Genomic DNA, 17,038 nt, shown 5'->3' on the forward strand with positions numbered 1-17,038 from the left:
AAAAAAAATAAAGACAACTTCCTTTTTTTATTTTAATGTCGTGATTTTAATAGTCAAAATCAACTTTTACCTTGAAAATTTGGTAAAACTTGATTTTCACTATTAAAATGATGACATTAAAACAAAACAAAAATAAAGACAACTTCTTTGGTAAAAGTGGATTTTCACTATTAAAATCATGACATTAAAACAAAAAAAGAAAATTGTCTTTATTTTTTTAGTTTTAATGTCATGATTTTAATAGTGAAAGTCAACTTTTGCCAAATTTTCATCGTAAAAGTTGATTTTGACTATTAAAATCATGACATTAAAACTAAAAATATAAAGACAACTTCCTTTTTTGTATTAATGTCATGATTTTAATAAGGAAAATTAACTTTTACCTGGAAAATTTGATAAAAGTTGATTGTCACTATTAAAATCATGACATTACAAAAAAGATAACTTTATTTATTTTTTTTTTTTTAATGTCATGATTTTAATAGTGACAATCAACTTTTACTTTGACAATTTGGGAAAAGTTGATTTTCACTATTAAAATCTTGATATTAAAACTAAAAAAAAAAAAAAAATCCTTTTTTGTTTTAATGTTGGAATTTTAATAGTGAAAATTAACTTTTACCTTGAAAATTTGGTAAAAGTTGATTTTCACTATTAAAATCATGAAATTAAAACAAAAAAAATAAAGACAACTTCTTTTTTTCGTTTTAATGTCATGATTTTAATCGTCAAAATCAACTTTTACCTTGAAAATTTGGTAAAAGCTGATTTTCACTATTAAAATCATGACATTAAAACAAAAAAAAATAAAGACAACTTCTTTTTTTCGTTTTAATGTCATGATTTTAATCGTCAAAATCAACTTTTACCTTGAAAATTTGGTAAAAGCTGATTTTCACTATTAAAATCATGACATTAAAACAAAAAAAATAAGGACAACTTCCTTTTATTTTAGTTTTAATGTCATGATTTTAATAGTGAAAGTCAACTTTTGCCAAATTTTCATGGTAAAAGTTGATTTTGACGATTAAAATCATGACATTAAAACTAATATAAAGACAACTTCCTTGTTTTTATGTCATGATTTTAATAGTCAAAATCAACTTTTAACTTGAAAATTTGGTAAAAGTTGATTTTGACTATCAAAATCATGACATTACAACTAAATCAATAAAGACAACTTTATTTTTTTGTTTTAATGCCATGATTTTAATAGTTAAAATCAAATTTTACTTTGAAAATTTGAGAAAAGTTGATTTTCACTGTTAAAATCATGACATTAAAACTAAAAAAAATAAAGATAACTTCCTTACTTTGTTTTAATGTCATGATTTTAATAGTCAAAATCAACTTTTACCTTGACTATTTGGTAAAAGTTGATTTTCACTATTAAAATCATGCGATTAAGACTAAAAAACAAAGACAACTTCCTTTTATTTTAGTTTTAATGTTATGATTTTAATAGTGAAAATCAACTTTTACCATGTCCCTTGACCCCATAAGGCAGTGGTTCTCAAAGGGGGGTCCGCGTACCCCTGGGGGTACTTGAAGGTATGCCAAGGGGTACGTGGGATTTTTCAGAAATATTCTAAAAGTAGCAACAATTCAAAAATCCTTTATAAATATATTTATTGAATAATACTTTAACAAAATATGAATGTAAGTTCATAAACTGGGAAAAGAAATGGAACAATGCAATATTCAGTGTTGACAGCTAGATTTTTTGTGGACATGTTCCATAAATATTGATGTTAAAGATTTCATTTTTTGTGAAGAAATGTTTAGAATGAAATTGATGAATCCAGATGGATCTCTATTCCAATCCCCAAAGAGGGCACTTTAAGTTGATGATTACTTCTATGTGTAGAAATCTTTATTTATAATTGAATCACTTGTTTATTTTTTAGTTATTTTTACATATTTTTTTCCAAATAGTTGAAGAAAGACCACTACAAATGGGCAATATTTTAATACATCAGAAACTGATGAAATAGTGCTGTATTTTACTTCTTTATCTCTTTTTTTCAACCAAAAATTGTTACGATCCACTACATGGATCGTTTGTTGTTTGCTTTTGTGTATGTTTTGATCACGTTTTGCACTCTGCCGATCCCAGTATTTGAGCACTTCCTTGTTTGTATTCATCACCATAGCGACTTCATTTGTTCCACCTGCACTGACGGCCGGCGCACACCTGTTTTTGATTACCGTTTCTGTATTTATACCTGCCTCCTCCCTTTGTTCGGTCGGAGTTCTTCACTTGCTTTTTGCAAACACTCACGTTCGATGATCTGGTCCGTTTTTGGCTGCTAAGTTCCGTCTTAGCTTCTGGGCGCTCGATGCGTGCCTTTTTGGACTTTACCTCAGTGATAAAACACTCCATGTTTCTTAAAAAGGAGATAAAGAGCGAACAGGATGGGGCCTAAAATAGACCCCTGAGGGACACCACAGTAAAGCGGGGAAGAATAAGAGGTGGCGTCTCCCAGCCTGACAGAGAAGGACCTCTCATACAGGTAGGATCTGAACCACTGTAACGCAGTCCCCCTGACACCCACACAGTCTCTCAGGCGGTCTAAAAGAATTGTGTGGTGGACTGTGTCAAAGATCTAAAAGCACTAAAATGGCAGAGCTGCCAGAATCAGACATTAAAAGCAAGTAATTAAAAACCTTTAAAAGTGCAGATTCAGTACTGTGCCAAGCTTTGTATCCAGACTGAAATGGATCTAAAGTGCTATTTTCATCTAAAAAACACATTTCTCCAAAATTTTTGACACAAAGGTAAATTTGTAAATGGCCCGATAATTTGACAAATTTGTCGGATCAAGATTTGTTTTTTTAATCAAAGGCTCAACAACAGCTCTTTTACAAAAAGAGGGGACACAGCCAGAAATCAAGCTGCCGTTGATGATGATGATCCGTCCCACAGATAAGTCAATAGTGTCCCAGATTTATTTAAAAAAGCGAGGGGGGACTGGGTCTGTGGGACATGACGAGGGTTTTAGCTTCTGGACTAGTCCTGTTTTATTCAGTCATTGGTGGAGCATAATATATATACTTTACATATATATACTTTTTTATTTAATTTTATTTAATTTATCTTTTTTTTTTTTTTTACAATTGTTTTTAACATAGCTGTGCAGCACTTTGGAAGCATTATTGTTGTTTAAATGTGCTATATAAATAAAGTGGATTGGATTGTAAGCTCAGGCATGGACACAGGCTCAAAGTGACAGAACATAGCCGAGCACTGAGTGGCCACGTTAGAACTCAAAGGGAAACGAGAAAGATTTGCCCGAATAGAAGCAACCTTGTCGTTAATAAAGGAGAGACATTTTTCCCAAGTTTCACTTGTCATCTCCAGTGAAGTGGCTGGATTCGGATTAAGAACAGAACTAATAGTATTAAAAAGAACACGTGGCTTGCTGATACTATTTAAAACTAAGTCTGACAAATATTTAGTTTTCTCAGCTTTAACCACACTTAGATAATTTTGACAGTTTTCTTTTAAAATTTGATAGGAGACTTTAAGTGATCCCCTTCCCACTTGCGCTCCGCCCTTCGCCACTCACGCCGAGCTGTGAGTGTGCTTTCATTGACTCCTGTTTTGGTTTGGGACGTATAGCTCTGAGGGGCGCTATACTATCCAGAATATCAGAACATGTCGGAAGAAAAGAGCACATCAATAGTTCAGTGTCTGCAGGGTGTGCTAAACTCTGCATGGACTCAGTGAACAAAGGAAAAAGGGCGGCTGCAGAGTCAGACCTGATAACACGCCCGTGACGCCGTTTTACATCAGGTTCAAAACTTAAATTCAGCCACATAGTTTAATGCAGTCCGCCATGTAATTTAATATAGTCTGTCACAATATCTAAAGTGGTCTGCCACTTCATTTATTTAAGTCCATCACATTATTTAAAGGGGTTCACCACATCATTTCATGTGGTCGTCACATTATTCAAAAGTAGTCTTTCACATCATTTGATGTGGCCCGTCACATTAAGTAATGTGGTCCGCCATGTTAGTTAAAGGGGAACATTATCAGCAGACCTATGTAAGCGTCAATATATACCTTGATGGTGCAGAAAAAAGACCATATGTTTTTTTAACCGATTTCCGAACTCTAAATGGGTGAATTTTGGCGAATTAAACGCCTTTCTGTTCATCGCTCTTTTTGCGATGACGTCAGAACGTGACGTCTCCGAGGTAACACACCCACCATTTTCATTTTCAACACATTACAAACACCGGGTCTCAGCTCTGTTATTTTCCATTTTTTCGACTATTTTTTGGAACCTTGGAGACATCATGCCTCGTCGGTGTGTTGTCGGAGGGTGTAACAACACTAACAGGGAGGGATTCAAGTTGCACCACTGGCCCCAAGATGCCAAAGTGTCTGCCGCCAGACCCCCATTGAATGTGCCAGAGTGTCTCCACATTTGACCGGCGATGCTAAGACAGACATGACACAGAGATGTATGGATAACCTGTAGATGCATTTGCAACGATAAAGTCAACGAAATCACAAAGGTGAGATTTGTTGATGTTGACTTATGTGCTAATCAGACATATTTGGTTGCGGCGTGACTGCCAGCTAATCGATGCTAACATGCTACGCTAATCGACGCTAACATGCTATTTACCGGCGGTGCTAAAGCAGACATGGCACAGAGATGTATGGATAACCTGTAGATGCATTTGCAACGATAAAGTCAACAAATTCACAAAGGTGAGTTTTGTTGATGTTGACTGCCAGCTAATGGATGCTAACATGCTACGCTAATCGATGCTAACATGCTATTTACCGGCGGTGCTAAAGCAGACATGGCACAGAGATGTATGGATAACCTGCAGATGCATTTGCAACTATATTACGTTTCCTTCCACCCACATTTAATGCGAGAAAAACTCTAACCAATCACAGGATTTAAGTTGCTCCAGTGTCACAAGATGCGAAAGTCCTGATCGTTTGGTCCGCACATTTTACCCGCGATGCTAACGCAGCTATTCGGCCATGCTATGGCTATGAATAGCGTCAATTCGCTCAATAACTTCAGTTTCTTCTTCAATACTTTCATACTCCAACCATCCGTTTCAATACATGCATAATCTGTTAGATCGCTTGAGTCGCTGAAATCCGAGTTTGAATCCGAGCTAATGTCACTATATCTTGCTGTGGTATTCCCATTGTTTGTTTACATTGGCAGCACTGTGTGACGTCACAGGGAAATGGAAAGTTGCATCGCAAATAGCGAAAATAAAGCACTTTATAGCTTTTTTTAGGGATACTCGGGGACCGGTAAAATTTTGAAAAAAACTTCAAAAAATACAACAGGCCACTGGGAACTGATTTTTTATTGTTTTTAACCCTTTTGAAATTGTGATAATGTTCCCCTTTAATATAGTCTGCCACCTCCATTTAATTTGGCCGGTCACATTATTGAACGTGGTCAGGCACATCATTTAATTGGTCTTCCACATCATTTATTTTTGTCCATCAGATCATTTCTTGTGGTCTGGGATGTCATTGATCGTAGTCCACCACATCCATTAATGTGACCCTCTGAGGTTGGTAGAGTGGCCGTGCCAGCAACTTGAGGGTTGCAGGTTCGATTCCCGCTTCCGCCATTCTGGTCACTGCCGTTGTGTCCTTGTGCAAGGCACTTTACCCACCTGCTCCCAGTGCCACCTACACTGGTTTAAACGTAACTTAGATATTGGGTTTCACTATGTAAAGCGCTTTGAGTCATTAGAGAAAAGCGCTATAGAAATGTAATTCACTTCACTTCACAATAGAAAACCTGTTTGACACCCCTGTTACGGTCTATCCTCCTTTTCTTCTCCTCCTCTTCATATGCCAAGTACTGATTGGCGATACCAGATACTTCCATTATATTTTTGGCCATTTTGTTACCCCAGTAAAAGACATGAAAAATAGTGGCTATTTATAACTTTTAAAGTGCATTTTTCCTATTGGAACACATTACATTAGTTTTTACATAGTACATTTTGTAATGAAAAACCTCTCTGTTCTGCCACCTGATGGTTGTAGGGGAGTGTGCATGTCACATGTCTTAGGTGAGGGACCAGAAAAAGAGCAGCTCAAAGTCATTTATGAGAAAGACCGATTTTCCCGCCCAAAAGCGGGTCACCCGGGTCCCCCTTGTAGAGCCAAGCTTGGAGGTAAGGCTCAATGGCAAGCGCCTGGCCCCATGTAGAGGTCCTCGGAGGTCTGATCCTGGACTACAGAAGCTAGCTCTTGGGACGTGGAACGTCAACTCCCTGGGGGGGTCGGGAGCTTGAGCGCCAGGTGGAGAAGTTCCGGCTGATTCTAGTCTAACCTAATTCAACGTACAGCAAGGGGTCTGGAACCGGTCCTCTGGAGAGGGGCTGGACTCTCTTCCACTCTGGCGTTGCAAATAGCGAGAAGGGACGGGCGGGGGTGGCAATACTTGAAAACCGAGCATGAGGCTAATGGGGAGTCAACTATGCCACGAATAAGCCTTTAAAAATATCTAAAAACACACAAACATAATTTTATACACAATTAGCGACAGACATATTTATAACTTGTTATAAATACACTATTTCGGTTATTTTAAGTACTCTATCAGCAATTTAGTATCTGGGCGCATTGATGCAATCTCGAGCTACTTTCAACAACAGCATGGAGAGAGTTCTATGTTTGCTGCCACTAATCATGGCGGAGAGACCACGACTACTTTGGAACAAAAGAGAATCTAGAACCTAGTCTCTGTTCAAATGTTTTACCACAAACCAAGCAAATAAATAGTTTTTCTCTGTGTATGTTGTTATGTGTCTTATCTGTCTTCTGGGCGACCAACTGTGTATGTTCTCATTGGACATTTCATCAACTACGTCTTTGGCGGCGAAATGAACGACTGAAAGGGTTTCCTCCACGGTGTATGACAAATGTGTTCAGTCAAAATGTGTCGATAAAAAGTGTTCTCTGTGAATTAGAGGACTACATTTACAATATGTCATGCTACCTTGAGAATAGCGTATGCTTCAAAGAGACGTGTGTTCTTTTTATCCCACGTGTTTCATTTTGTGTCGAGTCAAATTGAGTTTGCTGGAAAAGCTTTTTCTACAAATTGAGCATTTGAAAGGTTTTTCTCCAGTGTGCGTTCTCATGTGTTGAGGCAAATTTCCACTGTGAGAAAAGCTTTTGCAGCAAACTGAACAACTAAACGGTTTTTCTCCAGTGTGTGTTCTCATGTGTTGTGTCAAATGGTACCGCTGGGTAAAGTTTTTACCACAAACTGAACAATTGAATAGTTTTTCTCCCGTGTGGGTGCGCATATGTTTAGTCAAATGACATTGTTGGGTAAAGCCTGTACCGCATACTGAGCAATCAAATGGTCTTTCACCGCTGTGCGTTCTCATGTGTTTCGCCAAACTGCTCCTGTGTATACTTTTGCTGCAAACTGGACAAACGCATTGTTTTTCTCCCGCGTGCGATTTGATGTGTTCAGTCAAACCAGTCTTGTGAGAAAAGCTTTTGCCACAATGTGAACAATCAAACGGTCTTTCTCCTGTGTGCGTTGTCAGGTGTTGAGTCAACTTGTTTTTTTGAGAAAAACTCTTATGGCAAACCGTACAATTAAATGGTTTTTCCCCTGTGTGTGTTCTCATGTGGTGAGTCAAACTGGTCTTGTGTGAAAAGCTTTTACCGCAGACCGAACAATCAAATGGTCTTTCTCCTGTGTGCGTTCTCATGTGTCGGGTCAAATGGGTGTCTTTAGTAAAGCCCGACCCGCAAACCGTACAATTATATGGTTTTTCGCCGGTGTGTGTTCTCATGTGGTGAATCACACTGCTCTTGTGTGAAAAGCTTTTCCCGCAGATTGAACAATCAAATGGTCTTTCTCCCGTGTGTGTTCTCAGATGTTGTGTCAAACTGCTCTTGTAACTAAAGCTTTTACCACAGTATGAACAATCTAACGTTTTTTCTTCTGTGTGTGCTCTCGTGTCTTCAGTCAAACTGCTCTTTTTAGAACATTTTGTACCAGAAACTAAACAGCTCAAAGTGTTTTTGCACGTCTTCTTTTTAAAAGAGTCGGCGTGTTTGTTGTCAGCGTGAGTCCTCATATCACCTTCACAGTCCGTATCGCTGCTCAAAGTTACTTCAACCTCATCTTCAGCCTCACTATCTGATAGTGGAGCTAAGAGGTTGTCCACTTGTGGTTTCTCTTCATCATCCTCAGTCTTCACAGAGACAACAGTCAGTGGCAACTTGGTGGTATCACCTTCCTCTGACCACTGAAGACACTCTCCCTCCTCTTCCTTTTTAATGTGAAGCAGCTGTGGAGTCTCCTGCTTCAAAGTGGAACTTCCTTCCTGCAGCTGAGGCGGAAGTCCTTCAGGATGACCAATCAGCTGCTGGACGTCTGAGGAACACAGACAAGTTCAATGTGTTAAATTGCGATGCATAATATTTGTGTATGATGTCGATTCATTTCAGCTTGATCATGGTGATCAGCTGTTAGCGTGCATTAACTTGATCCAACATGGCAAAAGAAATAATAGGATAAAATTGCTATGGTATGAAAAGGGGGTTGATTAAATAAGCTTAGCTTCTTCCTACTCCCTTTCGGACGTGTTGTAATCAAACAACTGGAAATATGTGATGCATTGCATTGTGTCGTATCTTCAAAATACGCTGAAACGGAACTGAAATGCGGTTTGTGCGTTAATCCCGCCCTCAATGCAGACTTGCAGGCAGGCACAGAGAGTCTTTGTGACCCAATTTACCGACTAAGTTAATCAGAAATAAAATTGTAATATTGAAGTATATTTGAACGACAGTTTTATTGTGTGAGCTAAAATTCAACTCCTCAAATATAACTTATTAAAAAAATAATTTTTGTTCAAATGATTTTTGAGTTTGTGAATAATAACATGAATAATCATTAAACCTGTTTTAAGTGTTGGCACAAATTATTTGTCATATAGATGACTCTTTTACCCCGAGCAGTTCTTATAGAATCTTCTAGGAACCTTTAATTTGTAACAAATTACATCTGATGCAACTTTGACTGTCAATACTGTCCCACTTACACATCTGATGTCATCCGTCACATCTGATGCAACTTTGACTGTCAATAATGTCTTTCTTACACATCTGATGTAACTTTGACTGTCACTACTGTCCCACTTACATATCTGATGTCATCACTCACATTTGATGCAACTTTGACTGTCATTAATGTCTTTCTTACACATCTGATGTAACTTTGATTGTCACTACTGTCCCACTTACATATCTGATGTCATCACTCACATTTGATGCAACTTTGACTGTCAATACTGTCCCACTTACACATCTGATGTCATCCCTCACATCTGATGCAACTTTGACTGTCAATAATGTCTTTCTTACACATCTGATGAAGTCTCTCACATCTGATGCAACTTTGACTGTCAATACTGTCCCATTTACACATCTGATGTCATCACTCACATCTGATGCAACTTTGACTGTCAATACTGTCCCACTTACACATCTGATGCAACTTTGACCGTCAATAAAATCTTTCTTACACATCTGATGTAACTTTGACTGTCACTACTGTCCCACTTACACATCTGATGTCATCCCTCACATCTGATGCAACTTTGACTGTCAATACTGACCCACTTACACATTTGATGTCATCTCTCACATCTGATGCAACTTTGACTGTCAATACTGTCACACTTACACATCTGATGTCATCTCTCACATCTGATACAACTTTGACTGTCAATACTGTCACACTTACACATCTGATGTCATCTCTCACATCTGATACAACTTTGACTGTCAATACTGTCACACTTACACATCTAATGTCATCCCTCACATCTGATGCAACTTTGACAGTCAATACTGTCACACTTACACATCTGATGTCATCCTTTACATCTGATGCAACTTTGACTGTCAATAATGTCTTTTTTACACATCTGATGCAACTTTGACTGTCAATACTGTCCCACTTACACATCTGATGTCATCCCTCACATCTGATGCAACTTTGACCGTCAATACTGTCCCACTTACACATCTGATGTCATCCGTCACATCTGATGCAACTTTGACTGTCAATACTGTCACACTTACACATCTGATGTCATCCGTCACATCCGATGCAACTTTGACTGTCAATACTGTGGGGTGGAACAGCTTGGTTGGTAGAGTGGCCGTGCCAGCAACTTAAGGGTTCCAGGTTCGATCCCCGCTTCCGCCATCCTAGTCACTGCCGTTGTGTCATTGGGAAAAACACTTTACCCACCCGCTCCCAGTGGCACCCACACAGGTTTAAATGTAACTTAGATATTGGGTTTTAACTATGTAAAGTGCTTTGAGTCACTAGAGAAAAGCGCTATACAAATATAATTCACTTCACTTATATATCTGATGTCATCCCTCAAATCTGATGAAACTTTGACTGCCAATATTGTCCCATTCACACATCTGATGTCATCTCCGACATCTGATGCAACTTTGACAGTCAACACTGTCCCACTTACACATCTGTTGTCATCTCTCACATCCGATGCAACTTTGACAGTCAACACTGTCCCACTTACACATCTGATGTCATATCTCACATTTGATGCAGCTTTGACTGTCAATACTGTCCCATTCACACATCTAATGTCATCTCTCACATCTGATGCAACTTTGACTTTCAATACTGTCCCACTTACTATTTAGTCGTACATCATTTAAGGGACAAGCGATAGAAAATGGATGAATGGATGGATCATTCAACATTTATTTTTTTGAATGCTTATTTTGAGCTAAAATAACAACTTATTATAAGTTTAATGTGAAAGTTGCTTATTGAAATATTGTTGTTGTGATTTTTTTGTTTTTGAAATGTTCTGCAATAATAAATAATCAATTAAAAGGCCTTTCAAGACAACTTTAAAGATGCCTTGTCCGTTCTACTTTATATTTAGGTCGACAGAATGTACTGTAAATTCAGTCGACTAAAACTAAATAAATTTAGAAGACAAAAACATGACTAAAACACATGTTCGTCAAAAGACGATGATCAAAACTAAATTACAAACTGATGTCAAAATAAACACTGCTCTGAACGTTGATAGCTAACATTGTATATTCATTTGATCTGCTACTTCGCTTGCCAACATGGCCACCGAACACAACTGGTCAGGTTTCTCTCCTGCCAGTTGCATCACATTTGAGGGATGACATCAAATGTGTAAGTGGGACCGTACTGACAGTCAAAGTTGCAAGAGCTGTGAGAGATGACATCAGATGTGTAAATAGGACAGCATTGACTGTCAAAGTTGCACCAGCTGTGAAAGATGACATCAGATACATAAACGGGACAGTATCAGTGTTTCCCCCAGAACATTTGTTAGTTAATGGGGAACATTATCAGCAGACCTATGTAAGCGTCAATATATACCTTGATGGTGCAGAAAAAAGACCATCTATATTTTTAACCGATTTCCGAACTCTAAATGTGTGAATTTTGGCGAATTAAACGCCTTTCTGTTTATCGCGCTGGAGGCGATGACGTCAGAATGTGACGTCGCCGAGGTAACACACCCACCATTTTCATTTTCAACACATTACAAACACCGGGTCTCAGCTCTGTTATTTTCCGTTTTTTTGACTATTTTTTGGAACCTTGGAGACATCATGCCTCGACGGTGTCTTGTCGGAGGGTGTAACAACACTAACAGGGAGGGATTCAAGTTGCACCACTGGCCCGAAGATGCCAAAGTGTCTGCCGCCAGACCCCCATTGAATGTGCCAGAGTGTCTCCACATTTGACCGGCGATGCTAAGGCAGACATGGCACAGAGATGTATGGATAACCTGCAGATGCATTTGCAACGATTAAGTCAACGAAATCACATAGGTGAGTTTTGTTGATGTTGACTGCCAGTTAATCGATGCTAACATGCTATTTACCGGCGGTGCTAAAGCAGACATGGCACAGAGATGTATGGATAACCTGCAGATGCATTTGCAATGATAGTCAACGAAATCACAAAGGTGAGTTTTGTTGATGTTGACTGCCAGCTAATCGATGCTAACATGCTACGCTAATCGATGCTAACATGCTATTTACCGGCGGTGTTAAAGCAGACATGGCACAGAGATGTATGGATAACCTGCAGATGCATTTGCAACTATATTACGTTTCCTTCCACCCACATTTAATGCGAAAAAAACACTTACTAATCGACGGATTTAAGTTGCTCCAGTGTCAAAAGATGCGAAAGTCCTGATCGTTTGGTCCGCACATTTTACCGGCGATGCTAACGCAGCTATTCGGCCATGCTATGGCTATGAATAGCGTCAATAGCTATTCGCTCAATAGCTTCAGTTTCTTCTTCAATATTTCCATACTCCAACCAGACTGTGGTGAAGTAGGCCGGCTTCGTCGCCTACAATTTTTGGTTGTGTTTTCAGCTCCATTTGCGATATATCGATAATGTTTCCGCAAAGTAAAAACAAAACACAAAACAGTCCTACCTACCTGAGATACTTAGTGTAGAGGCGGGGATTTGTTTTTCCCTTGTCACCTGGGATAGTGGGTGTGGCTACCTGTGTGTGTGTGGGGGGGGGGTTCTGAATGATTGCTGAGTGAATAACACCTGCACCTGGCTGTAAATCCTTTTGTCTTGTATAAAGAGAGAGTGAGGTTGGGTGACGTTACTTCTGTTGACCACAACAGGCTGTCTTTTTCCATCATAGTCTGGTCCATATAGTCCTGCAAATCCATCTGCATGTAATATACTGTTTTTTACTCAAGGGAAAGATAAATAACCCTCAAAACTGCCGTAATGACTTCATGTTGCATCCTTGGACCCAGCGTGTCACCCTGCTTTCTACTCTCAATGGCTAATTTGTTTCTGATAGCCGCACAACACTAAATATGTCATTATTATGACTTAGTAAGACAATATTTTGACTTAGTAAAGTCAAAATATTCAATTACTAAATCAAAATAATGACATACTAAGTCAAAATAATGACTTATTATTATGACTTGGTAAGTCAATATTTTTGACTTAGTAATTTACTAAGTCAAAATAATTGACTTACTAAGTCAAATTAATAAGCGTTTGCGATAAGCGTTTGAAAAACAGAGTTAAAAGTGGGGGCACATTCTTACATACGCTCAACTCATCATGCTTAAAGGCCTACTGAAATGAGATTTTCTTATTTAAACGAGGATAGCAGGTCCATTCTATGTGTCATTCTTGATCATTTCGCGATATTGCCATATTTTTGCTGAAAAGATTTAGTAGAGAACATCCACGATAAAGTTCTCTACTTTTGGTCGCTAATAAAAAAAGCCTTGTCTGTACCGGAAGTAGCAGACGATGTGTGCGTGACGTCACGGGTTGTGGAGCTCCTCACATCTGAGCATTGTTTACAATCATGGCCAGCAGCAGTGAGAGCGATTCGGACCGAGAAAGCGACGATTACCCCATTAATTTGAGCGAGGATGAAAGATTCATGGATGAGGAAAGTGAGAGTGAAGGATTAGTAAGAAAAAAAAAAGACTACACGGTGGGAGCGATTCAGATATTATTAGACGAATTTACTAGGATAATTCTGGAAAATCCCTTATCTGCTTATTGTGTTACGAGTGTTTTAGTGAGATTATATGGTCGCACCTGTACAACCTGAAGGTGGGACCCGCACCTTTGTTCAGCACCAGTCGACGGGTGGTGGCGATGCCCATATCTGCTCTTCGCAAGGGACCCTCTTTGAAACACGATCTTTCGAAATGATCGCTGCATGATACACTGTACTTTGTTTGTGTGGTCCAATCCAACCGTGTTCGCTTGACCTCTCTGTTACATAGTAAAGCTTGACTGCCATCTTTCGGGAATGTAAACAATGAAACAGCGGCTGTGATTGTGTTGCTAAAGGCGGCCGCAATACACCGCTTCCCACCTACAGCTTTCTTCTTTGACGTCTCCATTATTCATTGAACAAGTTGCAAAAGATTCAGCAACACAGAAGTACATAATACTGTGGAATTATGCGATGAAAACAGACAACTTATAGCTGGGAACGGTGCTGGAACACAATGTCCCCTACAATGCGTGACCTCACGCATATGCGTCATCATACTGTGACGTTTTAGCATGATACTTCCGCGCAAAATTAAAAATTGCAATTTAGTAAACTAAACCGGCCGTGTTGGCATGTGTTGCAATGTTAAAATTTCATCATTGATATATAAACTATCAGACTGCGTGGTCGGTAGTAGTGGGTTTCAGTAACCCTTCAAATTATTACAGCATTTGGGAAGCCTGCAGTTGATTTTTCTTATGTAAATGTTATATGTTTTATCAACATGTGGTAGCAGGGACCCTGCCATTCAAAACTACGCTGCTACATTACTAATGATTAATGAACTTATAGCTGAAAAAAATACTATACTAGCAAAAAGAGAGACTATTCATCCCTGAACACCATGGAGTTCATGTAGGCTTTATGATGCACTTACATTATTATATCAACTATCAGCATACTTGCCAACCTTGAGACTTCCGATTTTGGGAGGTGGGTGGGGGGCGTGGTCGGGGGTGAGGCAGGGGCGTGGTTAAGAGGAGAGTATATTTACAGCCAATTCACCAACTCGAGTATCTCATTTATATATAGATATATATAAAATACTTAACTTTCAGTGATATCTGGCTATTTATTTTTATTTTATTATATATAAATAAAAGAAATAGTTGAATTTCAGACGGCACCTATCAAATACACAGTAATAAAAACACAGTTGTTCTACTAACTGTACTGTGCTTGCTGGTTACCAAAAACATAACAACAACACTCACCTTTCACTATTTGAGTAACATCACTTCCGATTTTCCAGAAGATGGCGCCAGTATGTGCTTTGGCCTGGCGTCTCTCGCTGTCAGCTCTGTTCGTTTTTGTGTTGTTTGCTTCTATTTTGGTCTCTGTCGTCCTCTCCCCCGCCACCTGAGGGCTGTGTGTCGGGCCCCACCTGGATTAGCTGCGCCTTTGGACGTGCTGGCCCCTGCCAGGTTCGGTCTTGTGAACGCACGATCTTAGACAAACAAAACGTTTATCCTGAAGGATTTTTTCAATTTCCGCGGACTTCCTCTGTGTGACGGAAACATAGCTGAGAGCCGAGGAGTCCGCCCCTCTTGTGAAGTGAAATGAATTATATTTATATAGCGCTTTTCTCAAGTGACTCAAAGCGCTTTACATAGTGAAACCCAATATCTAAGTTACATTTAAACCAGTGTGGGTGGCACTGGGAGCAGGTGGGTAAAGTGTCTTGCCCAAGGACACAACAGCAGTGACTAGGATGGCTGAAGCGGGAATCAAATCTGCAACCCTCAAGTTGCTGGCACGGCCACTCTACCAACCGAGCTATATCGCCTCCAGAGTGTTCCTACTTTAATTTTCCGCGTGCGTCCGGTCGAAAAGGAGGATTAGCAGTCGTTTTTAAAAATGACTTTAAATGCCGTCAGATTTGCCTGCAATCCTCCTTTTCAAGCTTCCAACTGTGCATGTTTGAGCTGGAGGGGGGCGTGGCGTCCAGCTCGGGCTGAATTTCGGGAGAGGCGCTGAAATTCGGGAGTCTCCCGAAAAATCCGGGAGGGTTGGCAAGTATGACTATCAGAGACAGCTTCAGGAAACTCTTCATTTAAAACATTGTCGTTTTTTGCTACTTCAACACCGAAAAAGTGAAATAACTTAGTTGTTAACTGTAGGTCAATAATGGCCTTGCGTCCCAAACATGTTTTATGAGGAATAGCTGGAATGTGAATATCTTACAACGTATTTTTTCAAAGATGTTGAAGACTAAACAACCTGTTTGTTTGTGTCTTGTATTCGTGTTAGCATTTAAGCTAGCTGGTGGTTAGCACGCCGGCTTGCTTCCTCAGTGAATGAGCAGCATCACCAATATGGAAAGTGTATCTGGAATGTATTTAAAGCTCTTCACTTTTTCCGCATGTTGTTATGTTAGAGCCTGATTTAATCATGCCTTATCAATTAAAATGTTGAACATTTATTCATTTGGTACATAAACATCCTGGATGAAAACAAACGCTTCCCATCCAACTTGTGTAAAACACTTTCCACATTGTCATTTTGCGGTATCGGCTGTAGAATTTTAAGGATAAAAAGGAATGTATTCCAGTGTGGGATAAAGGTGTAACATAACAACACGTGGAAACAGTGAAGCGCTAATATTTATTGTGATGTACATTTTGTCCACTTGCCACATCACTAAATGTATTCACAAATGTTTTTCAGCATGTTTCCTCCATGATTGGGTTTTCAACAAAGTGTTAGGAAGAAAAAGCGAGGTAGGACTGGAGTGAGTCCTGACTTGTCAAGGAAGTGAGTCAACATCTGAAGAATGGAATGTTTGGCTTTATTCTGAAGATACATATTTACGGTCTAATATTCAACAATCCAAAAATATATTTTGATTTGCAAAAACGGATACAACTTTTGCATTCTTTCATCTCCTCTGATGTGAACTCCACTGCCTTCTTCAAGCTAACAATCATGGCGGCTCTTTCTTTACATTCTTCAACAAGGTCGGCTAATTTCTCATTAAAACACATTTCGGGGCTCATGATGAATTTCAGATGACTCACCTTCATTTTTGGGCTTTATCTCCGTTGGTGATTTGCTGGAAGTTTCTGATTCTCTTTCACTTTCTCTTTGACATGACGTCGCCATCTTAGCATAGCAGCAGTTGTCCATCTTCTATCACGTCTTCAATCTTCACTTCAGCTAACACTCCATCACTCCAAACTCAACTTCGCTTTCGAGTGCTTTGGAAAAAACTACCTTTGTAAATCTGTATCGTTATTAAATCGTAGATTTTAAACTTCTTCAGAAAGCCACCACAGTTCAGTCCGCCATTATTGGTCGTCTGCAAAGTCACTACTTCCGGAAGACGCGATCGGTCCACGCATGCGCGAAGAACACGTCGCGTCCTCGACTTGCAACGTTTTACAACGTCATGTTCTGTGAT

The 17,038-nt window shown here is 39.2% G+C and overlaps 2 protein-coding genes across 2 annotated transcripts in view; both read right to left on the reverse strand.

The window, feature by feature from the left end:
• LOC133553184 (zinc finger protein OZF-like) overlaps positions 1-17,038 on the reverse strand; it is an 839,429-nt gene that overhangs the window by 270,512 nt on the left and 551,879 nt on the right. The gene's annotated exons all lie outside the window — the stretch shown is intronic.
• LOC133550572 (zinc finger protein OZF-like) lies at positions 1,613-16,984 on the reverse strand. Its single transcript, XM_061896548.1, has 2 exons — positions 16,656-16,984; positions 1,613-8,408 (listed from the first exon to the last, which is right to left on the reverse strand). The coding sequence occupies exons 1-2, from the start codon at positions 16,762-16,764 to the stop codon at positions 7,048-7,050; spliced, it is 1,470 nt and encodes a 489-aa protein (XP_061752532.1). The 5' UTR covers positions 16,765-16,984; the 3' UTR covers positions 1,613-7,047.

This window comes from Nerophis ophidion, linkage group LG01, assembly GCF_033978795.1.
Source record: "Nerophis ophidion isolate RoL-2023_Sa linkage group LG01, RoL_Noph_v1.0, whole genome shotgun sequence".
Taxonomy (NCBI): Eukaryota; Metazoa; Chordata; class Actinopteri; order Syngnathiformes; family Syngnathidae; genus Nerophis; species Nerophis ophidion.

Coding starts and splice junctions, on each gene's coding strand:
- LOC133550572 (XM_061896548.1), bottom strand. CDS start 16,764: ATGGACAACTGCTGCTATGCTAAGATGGCGACGTCATGTCAAAGAGAA. Junction 8,409..16,655: donor GATAAAGCCCAAAAATGAAG/GTGAGTCATCTG, acceptor TGTGTTCCTCAG/ACGTCCAGCAGCTGATTGGT.